The 13,341-nt window shown below is 34.5% G+C and overlaps 2 protein-coding genes across 3 annotated transcripts; one reads left to right on the top strand and one right to left on the bottom strand.

Annotated features, from left to right (window-relative positions):
• Positions 1-301: 301 nt before the first annotated feature.
• LOC131014741 (metal-nicotianamine transporter YSL3-like) lies at positions 302-3,977 on the top strand. Of its 2 annotated transcripts, none has more exons than XM_057942818.1 (8): positions 302-614; positions 988-1,385; positions 1,752-1,924; positions 2,014-2,111; positions 2,211-2,345; positions 2,425-2,614; positions 2,696-2,810; positions 2,896-3,977. In XM_057942818.1, the coding sequence occupies exons 2-8, from the start codon at positions 1,028-1,030 to the stop codon at positions 3,828-3,830; spliced, it is 2,004 nt and encodes a 667-aa protein (XP_057798801.1). In that variant the 5' UTR covers positions 302-614; positions 988-1,027; the 3' UTR covers positions 3,831-3,977. The 2 variants fall into 2 exon arrangements, with proteins under 2 accessions (XP_057798801.1, XP_057798802.1); XM_057942819.1 differs by having other exon boundaries at positions 348-614; positions 999-1,385.
• A 3,357-nt stretch (positions 3,978-7,334) lies between these two features.
• LOC131019058 (protein S40-6-like) lies at positions 7,335-7,946 on the bottom strand. The gene has a single exon (XM_057947738.1). It carries the CDS (start codon positions 7,944-7,946, stop codon positions 7,335-7,337), a length of 612 nt encoding a protein of 203 aa, XP_057803721.1.
• Positions 7,947-13,341: the final 5,395 nt, after the last annotated feature.

Below are 13,341 nucleotides of genomic sequence, written 5' to 3' on the forward strand. Positions count from 1 at the left end.
CACACAACATGAGAGAGAACTAACACCAACAATAGTGCATCAAGCACACAGTTCTCTTCATTTATACCTAAGTCTAGTCTACCTACAACTATTTCTGCTGCAAAATTCATTTTCTTTTCTTTTTTTCTAAGATAAAAGAAAGAAAATTCAAGGAGAGCTGAAGAAAATGAGCACATTTTAATGCTTGTATTTTAAAATGAGAAAGTGACATTAAAAAGGTAGTAAATGGTGATGATATGGCAAATTTCCTGCCTACCATTTGTTCAAAAATCAAAAGTGGGATTTGCTTAATTTCTGTTATTTTGTAGTACACACAAAAACGTTTAATGAATACTAATGCCTGAATTTGTACTACTCCGGTTGTACTAGTACGCTATTTCAACTGTTTTATTGATAGCTTTAAATTCAGGTTGTTTTTTGCCGATCACAGATCTTACTGCATTGGGGTAAAAACCTCGAATTTTGGGTTTTGCATAATCTCATTGAAATTTCAAATTCCTAAAGTTGGTGGGAAGAAAAATCACGTGGGAGGTTGTGTGTGGAATTCATGTTTTTGTGGGTTTTGCAGTAAATCCCATCTTCATCTTGTTCAGTGGAAGAAATCACCTATACTGGTAAGAAAATTTTGTACAAATTTTTGCCTGCAAATGATCATTTTTTTTTTAATTATTATTATTATTTATATTGATTTCTTTCAGTTCTTGATTGTGTTGAATTGCCTTTTTGATTACGATAGAAGAAAAAAAACCAGTCTTTTTCTTGCAAAACCATCTTTTTTATATATATATCTTTCATTTAATGTTAATTGCCATTTGTGATTATGTTAGACAAAAAAAACTTGTCCTTTTTTTGCATGTAGCTTTTTTTCCCTTTTTCATTTATTGATATGAATTTCTTTTTTGTGATTATGATAGGAGATTACTTGTCATTTTCTCGCAAATGATCTTTCAGTTTTTGATTGTGCAATTGTCATTGTGATTTTGGTAGAATTGAATCAGGGAGAAAACTTGTTTGAACTGAAAGGAAAATGGAGAGTCATGAAAGAGGGGAAAACACAGAAATTGAGAGTCAGAATTTGGGGGAAAATAGTGAGCTACCAGATGATATGAAGAGGATTCCTCCATGGGAAAAACAGATAACTATTCGAGGAATGATTGCTGGTTTATTTATTGGAATGATTTACAGTGTTGTGTTGATGAAGCTCAATCTCTCAACTGGGCTAGTGCCAAACCTCAATGTATCAGCTGCCCTGCTTGCATTTGTGTTCATTCGAACATGGACTAAACTGCTCGAAAAGTCCAATGTTATGACTACCCCGTTTACTAGACAGGAGAACACGGTGATCCAGACGTGTGCAGTCGCTTGCTATGGTCTCTCTTATGGAGGTCAGCATCTTGGAAGCATGCTTTGTGTATATAGCCTCTATCTTCTTCAACATTTGCCTTTGTTTTGGTTCATATGCTTTGCTTTTTTCTTCAACATTGAGTTGGTTTTAATTCATATGTTATGCTTCTTCTTTGAATATTTCATTTGGTTTTGTATCATATATTTTGCTTCTTCTTTGAACATTTAATTTGGTTTTGATTCATATGTTATGCTTCTTCTTTGTGCATTTGATTTGGTTTTGATGGTTTTGGTTAGCTTTTCTTGGTTGTATTAAATTGATTTGGTTTTGATTCATATATTTTGCTTATTTCTTGAACATTTGATTGATATGGTTAGCTATTCTTGGTTGAATATTGTGGCATTAGGTGGGTTTGCATCCTTTCTTTTAGCATTGAATAAGAAGACATATGAGCAGGCGGGGGTCGATACAGAGGGGAATTCGCCTACGAGCCATAAAGAACCGGGGTTTGATTGGATGACTGGATTTCTGTTTGTTGTTAGCTTTGTTGGGTTGTTGGCATTGGTTCCTCTTAGAAAGGTATGCTGACAGTTTCAAGCCCTTTTCGTACGAAGAAATAAGGATACCTTGGCTTCGGTCTGAATATTGTCGTTTTCATGTTGTGACAGATCATGATCATTGACTACAAATTACCTTACCCGAGTGGAACTGCAACTGCTGTTCTCATCAATGGATTCCACACTTCCAAAGGAGATAAGATGGCCAAGTAGGCATTCTTTCCTTCTTTGCTATGATAGATCGAGATAGTTTTTAGCCGTATGTGTTTAGATTGATGGCCTCGGATTTCACACTATCCCGATTTCAGGAAACAGGTTCGTGGATTCATGAAGTTCTTCTCGTTCAGCTTCCTATGGAGTTTCTTCCAATGGTTCTATTCCGGTGGAGATCAATGCGGATTTTCTAATTTCCCCACATTCGGATTGAAAGCTTGGAAGCAAACGTACGCTGCAAACTATATATAGCTTTTCAGTTTCATGACTTTTGCATAGCAACTGATGTGAAACATCAAAATTCCACAGATTTTTCTTCGACTTTAGCATGACCTATGTGGGAGCAGGAATGATCTGCTCACACCTAGTGAACGTGTCTCTGCTTCTCGGAGCCGTGCTCTCGTGGGGAATCATGTGGCCGCTGATAGAGCAACGGAAGGGGGAATGGTTCCCCAAAGATATCAAAGAAAGCAGCATGAAGAGTCTCAATGGTTACAAAGTATGTATCTAAAAAATTGTATATCTTGTCAATTTTCAATTATTTTCCAACTTAAACTATATGTTTCACATTCATATGCAGGTTTTCATTTCAATCTCTCTCATTCTTGGTGATGGCCTATACAACTTTCTCAAGACATTGCTCTTTACATTCCGAAGCATGCGAACCACGTTCAACAAGAAGAATCAGATATCAGGTGATCAATCAAATTCTCTCTATTTGGAAGCATTTTAATCTTGATATTCAAGAATCCATGATCACTTGTGTGTTTGTGACGACAGAATCGGACGACAAGGATCAATCCGTGGCCGATATTCGAAGGAACGAGGTGTTCAAGAGGGAGAGCATTCCTCTGTGGGTATCTTGTGCTGGCTACTTGTTATTCTCCATCATCTCAATCATAATCATCCCAATGATGTTCCCTCAGCTCAAGTGGTACTACGTCGTCGTCGTGTACATCTTCGCGCCGTCATTGAGCTTCTGCAACGCCTACGGGGCCGGCCTAACGGACATGAACATGTCGTACAACTATGGCAAAGTCGCCCTCTTCATCCTGGCGGCTCTGGGCGGGAAAGAGAACGGCGTCGTGGCCGGGCTGATCGGGTGCGGTCTCGTGAAGTCGATGGTCTCCATATCGTCGGACCTAATGCACGACATGAAGACCGGGCACCTAACCCTAACCTCCCCACGTTCGATGCTCCTCAGCCAGGCGATCGGGACGGCCATCGGGTGCGTGGTGGCGCCTCTCACGTTCTTTCTCTTCTACAAGGCGTTCGACCTCGGGAACCCTGATGGCAGCTACAAGGCACCCTATGCACTCATATATAGGAACATGGCCATTCTTGGTGTGGAGGGCTTCTCCTCTCTGCCTCTCCATTGCTTGCAGCTCTGCTACGGGTTCTTCGGGTTCGCCATCTTGGCGAACCTGTTGAGGGACATGGCACCGGAGAGGGTGGGGAGGCTCGTCCCTCTCCCGATGGCCATGGCGGTGCCGTTCCTGGTCGGGGCGTCGTTCGCCATCGACATGTGCATTGGGAGCTTGGGTGTGTATGTTTGGAGTAGAATAAATAGGAAGGAAGCTGGTTTGATGGTTCCTGCAGTTGCATCTGGGTTGATATGTGGTGATGGGCTGTGGATTTTGCCTTCTTGCATTCTAGCATTGGCAAAGATCAATCCTCCAATTTGCATGAATTTCTTACCTGGGAAAACATCATGACTCATTTAGGCTTCTTAGATGATAGTTTCTAGTTCAAAAATGCAGAGTGTTATCAGATATGGAATTACCAGAGTTTTGGCGATGATGATACAAGCTTTAATTTTGACATAGTTTCATATTATATAAAATAACGTTGCAGTTTTATCAGATCTCGATTAGACTAGCCGCGCTTAATTAGGTGCCTCCTTCTTAATTAAATTATAATTATAATTATGGTTAATAATTTCAATTGAAAATTTTAAAAATAAAATAATAAAGGTTTAATGATTTCTAATTAAAATTCTACATAGGAGACAAAAAAATTATTGCATAAGTCAATTTAAGTGGATGATGGTATTTGTAATCGGGAGATTTGTTGACCCTCAATAAAAGTTTTTTTTGTGGTCTTGATTAATAGTGAAAGAAATTCATTTATTTATTTTGAGGGAGAATAGTGCAAATCATTTTAGAGGAAAATAACGCGCACAAACAAAAAAGATATGGTGTTGCTAAAGTCTAGAGAAAAGGTGTAGCAGAATTGCGTATTGCCTCGCCACGTGGAGGCTAACTATTCGTTGATTTACTTGCTCGTACTCGTAGTTAACTTTGTCAACTAGAATTTCACATAATCAGTGTTCTTAGTCAACTTTGTCAAACGAGAATTTTAATTTAGCACGTGTTTGTGTATTGAATCTGTAATCATAAATTCATAATGGATCTCCCCGATTTTCAAAAAAGTTGATATCAGAAACAAGAGCTCCATTTATTTGATTTAAGCATATATAGCACATTAGTATATAACATATTCCATGATGCAAAGTGGAAGATTTATATTAGAAATAAAGCGCACTATCGAGGGTGGAGGGAGAGCACCCACAACCATGTGCAAGCAGTGAAGCAACAATTCTCAGACAGAGAGAATCTTTTATTTTCAATATTATCAAAACTCAAACAATATCAGAAGATAACACATATGAATAAGGATGTCTTAAAATATGGAATGAGATTCAGTGTACCACACTTCATGTCTCACTGTGTGTCCCACTTTTAATTTTGTTTAGTTTCTTATATATTTTTTCTTCAATTTTAATTTTGTATGCTTTAGTTTAATTTTGTGATTATTAATTAGGATTTATTCCATCAATTAAGGGTATATAATTATTTTTTATTATTTAATTTCATTTTTATTAGCTAATAATAGGTTGATAAATTCAAAGTCATGGTATATACTTTTTAAAAAAATTACTTTTTTGAAATAAAAATTAATTATAATTCATAATATTATAATAAATTTTATTTTTATAAAAAATATTTTTAAAATAATATATATAAGCATGGGACACAGTGGCACACATAGAATTGTGAGACACTGGATCTCATCCCTTAAAATATAGCATGCATAAGAAAATATAATGCAATTTGAAATAAAATATTATGAGTATGGCATGGGTTTTATTTATAACAGTTTCACTAGGTGGAATATACAAATTGAGATGCAATGTATCACATTTAATGTTTCACTTTGTGTCCTTTTTTTAATTTTATTTATTTTCTTATACTATATGTTTTCTTTAGTTTCAACTGTGTATGCTTTAGTTTAATTTTGTGATTATTAATTAGAATTTATCCCATCTAATTACAGTATATAATTATTCTTTCATTTAATTTCACTTATATTAACCAATAATAGGTTGATAAATTAAAATTTTTTGTTTATAATTTTTTGAAATAAAAATTAAATATAATTCATAGTATTATTAAAAGTTTTGTTTTTATAAAAAAAATATTATTAAAATAATAGATATAAGAGTGAAAAATAGCGGTACATAAAATTGTGGGACACTAGTATATCGAAATATACCTAGTGTAATTAAAATACATCATCCACCGACACATACTAAATGTGTCGATGGATGATGGACGATACACTGAATATAGCATCTAGAAGACTCGAACCCCCACCGACGACACGTTGTGGTACCAACTCACCACCATGCTTCAAAAAGATCGATAGTTCAGTTCCATCCAGTATACCACTCAGATTCATGCATATCCATAAATGTCGTTTTCAGCATAATATTCCTATACGCGTAGATGATGACAAGAAGACAATGAAAGGCCAAAGTGTGAGATAGCCCCAAGCAAATGAGAAACATCTTTTCCTTGCATTAAATAAGATCATGAAATATAAGTACATATTAAATCTGAAGCAAGGATATTCATAGTCTGTTTTTCATTCAGTTTTTTCTAAAATTGAAGCAAGGATATACAAGATAGAATCTGATTCTTGATAGAAAAACACACTACCAAGATATAAGCAGCAACGGACAAGTAAACTTCACAATCCAATTTCAGTTATCCATAAATCCAGAAGAGACAGAATTTTGAGATACCGTTAAGGCAGAGTTGATGATCTGCACCTCATATGTCTGGACTTGCACCAAAGCAGGCGCGGACTTCTGCTCTTGCTAGGAAATGCATAGCACGACTACGATAAACATAAACAGTATATGCTATATAATGAGATGAGACTGTAATGTGCATTTCTTTATCCAATCAAGGATGTTACTGAAACAAACAGAAAATCATGCCTTCAATCTTCATCCAACACTAAGTCATGTTAAATACTTTCATCGGCCATCTTTGATATATGGAGATATGTTAGAGAGGCTCAACACCATACCATAATGATCACAGCTTGATCTTCAATGAGAAATTGGTTAGTGATCCTATTCAAACAGAAACCACAGCCAATTTCTTATTCTACCTCGTTGTGAGAAATCAAAAGCTATAAATATAAATCTACTAATCTCAAAGTGAGCTTGTGAACTTTACCATCACGATTTATGCTCTTCTTGCCACGACAAATACGCCATAAAACATCAGCACAGCCATAGCTCTAACTATGTATGCATTCATCAGTAACTAACTAAACTAGGCATTATTTTTCAAGAATACAGCTTGGGTGTTTCGCATCACAGATGCAAATATTCATGGATAGAACACATTCAAAAGGCTCAAACCTTCAATCTCTTAGTTCATCAATTTTCATGATACAAGAATTTTCCATGAATTACAAAGCACCAAACGTTACTGCTAGAGCAACTTTCAAGAATTCCCTAATATATATGAATCATCAATTTGAAGGCTAACTTGTTAAACATCAAACTAATGTTTAATGGCTCTAAAACATTCCTGCAATCCTACAAAATTACAATCTCTATAACTCTAAACTATTCACCAGAATTATACACAGGAAAACTCTCAAGTAATCAATATTTAAACCATAAATCAGTACAACAACAAGATAAACAAAAATCCAATATAATAATAATCTCTCAACAATTGTATTAGCTAAAAAGTGACTGCTATTATTTTCCAGAGACGTACATATTCAAAACATACTAAAACAATACAAAATAAATTATGTATAGAGAAAAAAATAAAAGAGTTTACAACACAAATTCATCGTCAAAATCGTAGCTAATTATATTTATTTAGCTTTTTTCTTAAATTTTCCTGAAATCAATCGATAAAACCTGTTTTCTGAAACACGGCGTTGCGGACGCGGCGCAGATCGCGGCCCTTCAGCGTCCTCCCGGCGCCTTCGAACACCGAGAACGTCACGTGCGACCTCGCGACGATCACGTGCGGCGGCACTATCTCCTCCTCCTCCTCCTCTTCAGCGGCGCCGTCGTCCTCCTCCTCGTCGAGGCCGTCCAAATTGCCGTTTCCGCATCTCCGGTGGAGCTCCTTCGGCCACCGCGGGACGTTCATCGGCGCCGATTGGTGGAACCTCGGCGGAGGAACCTCTTCCTGCCTGGCCGCCGGAGCGAGCATCGCGTGGCTGACGGTGGATTTGCGGCGGATGAGGTGGCGGTGGTCGTCGGAGAGGGCGGCGGAGAGGCCGGAGTTCGCGGGATTGAATAGGTGCTGGTGGTGGTGGCGCGGCGGCGGGGCGGTGGAGACGGCGAAGGACCAGACGACGTCGCTCTCGTGGAGCTCGAGCGGGTCGTGGATCAGTGTGGGAGCGGATTCGGGTTGTTTGGTGAAGCCGAGGAAGCGGAGAGTGTGGGAAGAAGAGGGGTTGCTGGTGGACATGGCGGTTGACCGTCTGTCTTCCAACAACTCCTCCATTACTGCCTCTACAATATTTCTCTCTCTCCCTCTCCTCTCCTCTCTTTCTGTTATTTCATTTTCATTTTGGTCCATGATTTTTAAGTAACGACTAATATTATTACCAAAATCATAGTAAAAAAAATATAATCGAATGGTATGCCCAGCTTGCGGAATCTTGCATGTTTTTTCTTATAAATAATTATGTTTACAAGTTTTTTTAAGAGAATGAATAGTGAATGTTCATTTTTCCATAATGATTCAAATTCTGACCTAATAATAATTGAATAAAACTGTCGGATTGTTCGATTAAATATAAATTCCTACTCCCTCTGTCCCAAACGAAATTGTCTATTTCTTTTCGGCACGAAGATTAAAAAATGTGTATAAAGTGGATTGGTGAAAATTATTAAATATTAAGTATAGAGAGAGAGTGTATTGCCAAAAAAAGAAACAAGACATTTCGTTTGGGACAACCCAAAAAGGAAAATAGGACATTTCGTTTGGGACGGAGGGAGTACATCTTTACTCATAAAAGAAATAGGCTAAGCAACGTCAATATGGGCAGTGGAAGTATTTTTTTTTTAATAAATTAATACTATTAAATAAAAAAAATAAAAATCACTACATCACAATAAATTTGAATTTAAGACTTTTAATTTAAGATATTAATCATTCGGCCAACATTCGGATTAAATATAAATTCCTACATCTTTACTCATAATTCTACTCTTTTAATATCGTGTATAAAAGAAATAGGCAAAGCAACGTCAATATGGGCAGTGGAAGTAGTTTTTTTTAATAAATTAATACTATTAAATAAAAGAAATAAAAATCACTACATCACAATAAATTTGAATTTAAGACTTTTAATTTTAGATATTAATCATTCGGCCAACACATGCATACCTATTTTTTTTTATTATCCGTCTCAAAAAAAGTAGATTTTATTATAAAGTGATATCTGCACTTATTGTTGTGACGTTATATAATTAATCTAGTGAATATTTGTACGTATATTTTATTGCTGCCAAATAATATAATAATAAGATAGTTGTTGTGTGTCCATAATATTTTAATCTTACAATAATGCTAGTATATGAGGCTGTGATTGAAATTGGGGAATATGAAAGGGATGTGAGGTATTTGTTTTCGACCACCTCAACCTTCCCTCCTGTCTTTTCATATCCTTTTTTAAAAATAAAAATAAAAATAAAAATAAATCGTTATCATGTATTAGTACCAACTTGATAAATAATACCGGTAGATTTTGGATTTGTAGAACAAGCATATGGAGCGCATGCACGTATACTACAACAAAATTGATTTGGAAAAAATATTTTATATTTTACTTTATACGTCACTTAAGTGAAGTGACCCGGGTTCGATCCCTCTTGGGAGCGAATTGGAGATTGGAGATATAAGGTGGATTTGGTGAATGGAGAGATAAGGTGGTTCTTGGAGTGAATGGGGGAACTAATTACTAACATCTAACATGACTTTGCCCGATCAAAAAAAAAAAAAAAAAAAAAACATATATAAGTACGATACGTAATTACGGACTATATCAAATTCGATGTGACATATTAATTTTATGGTGCTGGAATTCAGACATTGTGACATTATTGCAAAAATATTGAAATATTGTGCAAATAGTAAAATTTAAAAATTCTTACACTAACGAAAAAGAAGTTAGAATGTTGTGATAATATATGGTATTATGCACGATTAGAACTTAGCATGAGCTTGCTCGAGGTGGAGGGGGGCAAACCAAATCAGCATTGGTTCGTCATATAACATAATTTTCACCAATAATTTATCAATAACTTATTCAATCGACAAAAATATGATAAATTTTGACAAATTTAAAACAATCGCATTTGGTTTAATTATTTGTTAGGTTTAAAGCATCGCGAGTTATATAAGTAAAAAGTCTATTATATTGGCGGCTTTGAGAAATAAAGACGGAGATGGACATAAATAGAACTGGTGTGATTTTATTCAGTCTTCATTTTACTTTTAATACCTATTTTATTAAAATATTACTAATAAATATACTATTTTATCCTCATAAGTATTAACCCCACATTTCGAAAAACATGAACAAAATAAGCTGAATAGCCCCAGATTCCCAGGAGATAAGTTGAACTAAAAGTTATTTTATTTCTCAAAGTTAAATTCAAAGAAGAAAATGAAGGTTTTTGGTGTGAGATGGCATATTTGGTTTCCCCCCAGCAAAAATGTTGGGCTTGGGCATGTGAGATGAGAAGAAATATGCAAAATAAAGAAATAAGTTTGTATGTTTATTTCTCTCTCTCTTGTATTATTCCTAATCAAAAACAGGTCCAGCAAACAAAAGGGTTCCACCATGAAAAGTACTGCTCACATATTTGGAGTTATTTTCAAAATTGGGAATTTGAGCTTCACAAACTCACAGCTGAAAAATCGAGAAGAGAAAAGTGGGAGAGATTTGTTTCTTGAATTATTGGTGAGATGAGGTATCCGTCCCATTTGTTTTGACATGTATTTCTTCTTGAGTTGTTTTCATTTTGTGTAAAAATTAGAGTTAATTGCATATAATATCACGAACTTTGTCCGAAATTCATTTTATTCATGATCTTTAAAATTTTCATTTTTTTTATCAAATACTTTGATATTGTTCAATTTCTCCACGACTTTTTTTTTCGATGATCGAAAAAATCACATAGCAGTGACGTGGATTTAATTTTACACGTAACACAGACGTGGACTATATATAAATTTTAAATTACACATATAATATTAAATCATAAAAAAAGTCCTAATTTCTTTTAATTTCTCATTTTTATTGGGCAAAAGGAAATCAAATATTGCTTTTGGCGCTAGAAAAAAACAATTGCTTTCCTTTCCACCACCTATGTCGAAGGGTTTCTCTCCAGACCAGTGTGGAAGTCTTCGTGTCGAGGTCTTCCAAACCAGTGGTGCCGATTGCTTCGTGTTTCCAGTCTTCCATACCAGTGCGCCGATTGCTGGCATCGATTGTTGGCGTTGGTGCTTCGCCCATTGGTGTCGCTGGTTGCTAAAACGAGGGTTTTAATGTTTAAACTGAAACGCGTCGTTTAATTTATTGGAATGGCGTGTGCCGGCGAGCCACATCAACACCACATCGATTTCAATTTGAGGGTAAAAAAAATCGTGGGAAAATTGAACAAATGTCAAAGTATTTGATAAAAAATGAAATTTTTAAAGATAGTAAGGAAAATGAATTTCGAGCAAAGTTCGTGATATTATATGTAATTAACCCTAAAAATTACTCTCTCCGTTTCTTATAATGTCTCATTATTTTTAAGTACTTAATTAGAACATGTAATTTTACACTGTAGTTTTACTTTTTAAAATAATTAGATCGAAAGGAATTAAGTCAATTAAGATGAAACCGAGTGAGCAAAAATTTGTTGTACTACTTTTTCTGGAGAAGATCGAGAATGGGAGAAAGAGGCTGTAAAATTTAAGAGGTTTTGCACCGTTTATTGGGTCGGCCCATTATTACAAAACTAAGCCCACAATCGAAAGCTAATAAGAACACTCGGCCCAACTAAAATATTGCTCCGTTTAACCGTTCCACCCGATATTAAGCCCATAATGGAAACACCGAGTTTCATAGTTTTTTTTTTTTTTTCATATCTATGATTCTATATCGACCTTTACAAAATATTAATTTTATATCTAATTTTTGAAAATATTTTCAAATCTATCTTGGAACTAAATTTTGGTGCCAAATTGATAATATGGCTTGTCTGAAAAATACTAGAGACACGTAATTGTTAGCTTTTCTGAAATAAAATTTACGTATTATTTTCTAGTATACCATGTCACCAATCTAGCGTCAAAAAATTTCTAACTTTTTTTTACGTATTGTCCTCTGGCATATACCATGTCATCAATCTAACGTCAAAAATTTAATCTAGGGATGGATTTGAAAATATAATCAACCCAGAATCATCATTCATCAATGGGGTTTGAAGGTTTTCAATAAATCAAACTGTCCCTTTTAATTTTGTATAAGACCATTTCTGGAGGTTGACATTAAATAGGATGGTTTCGTCTCGCAACTCGGACACCAACTAATTATAATTTCCTTCAAAAAAAAAAAAAACTAATTATAATTAAATATATAACATACGAATACGATGCATATATAAATGAAAATTATAAATAAAGCCCTCTTAAATGCCGTCTATGTTTCTGTTATTTTATACTGAAAGCCTCATTGCATGCTTACAATCATCACAGGCTACTATAATCTTTTCAATATTATTCTTTTCCCACCAATACATTACATAAATGTGGTGGAATACATGCAGTATTGAGTTTTATTTATTACCAAGTTTTAAAGCACTAACATTTCTATTTTCCCTTATATTATTTGCAGATCCGTTAGGTATAAAATTTATTTTCGCATAAAATTAACGATGTCTATTTTCTTGGCAAATGGCAACGTAGTAATTTTCACATGTCAATGCATCTGCCGAATAAATTTGTCAAACCTAACGAATTCTTTATGCAAGAAAAGAAATTCCAAAAAGTAAAGTAGATATATAGGAGGCGATACTTTTGAGAATTAGTTCATTATTTATTATAAAGATAGATTGAAATTTTGAAATATTTTGAAGTTTTTGATAATTTTTATTATTTAAGTTAATTTTGTTTGATTTATATCTTATTGAAAAAGTGGTATTGACAATATCCTAATAATATGATTAAGAATAAAAATACTCGATTATGCATCTTATGTATAAATTACATGTTTTTGTACTACTATTAAAAAATCATGTTAAAAATCAAATCTCAACCCTTCGATCATGAAGATCTACGATGGATGCATCATCTTGATGGATGAATGCAACACCTGAGTTCGAATCCTGGTGAAAATGTTTTTTTTTTCTCATTTTGTTCAAGTGCAGTTAATAACACAACAAAAGCAGTAACTTTACATGCCAGCATTCGCAGTTCTCATTTTAAATTGCGGTTTTCACTATAACCAACCCTATATATAGATGAGTTATATTGAGAATATCATCTTTCGTGAGAAATGAGAATCATTGCATAAGTCAGTATATAGTGTTACATAAGCTGCAGTATAATACTGTATAAAAATTTTATCTGAGTTGGAATCTTGGAGGAAACGAAAATTTTATCTAATTAACTGGATTTCGTTATGCAATCATTACAAGCAACTTATGCAAATTACAAGCATTTTATGCAACATATATACTGACTTATGTAATTCTTCTCCATTCTCACCACATTTGTCCATTCTCATTTGATCTCCTCTCTATATATATAATACTAATGGTTTAAAAGAGCGAGGGTCTCAATGATTTACATGAAACATTATGGATTCATTGTAAAAATTATAAACTAAAAAAAAAAAACA

The sequence above is a fragment of the Salvia miltiorrhiza genome, chromosome 3, assembly GCF_028751815.1.
Source record: "Salvia miltiorrhiza cultivar Shanhuang (shh) chromosome 3, IMPLAD_Smil_shh, whole genome shotgun sequence".
NCBI classification, from domain to species: Eukaryota; Viridiplantae; Streptophyta; class Magnoliopsida; order Lamiales; family Lamiaceae; genus Salvia; species Salvia miltiorrhiza.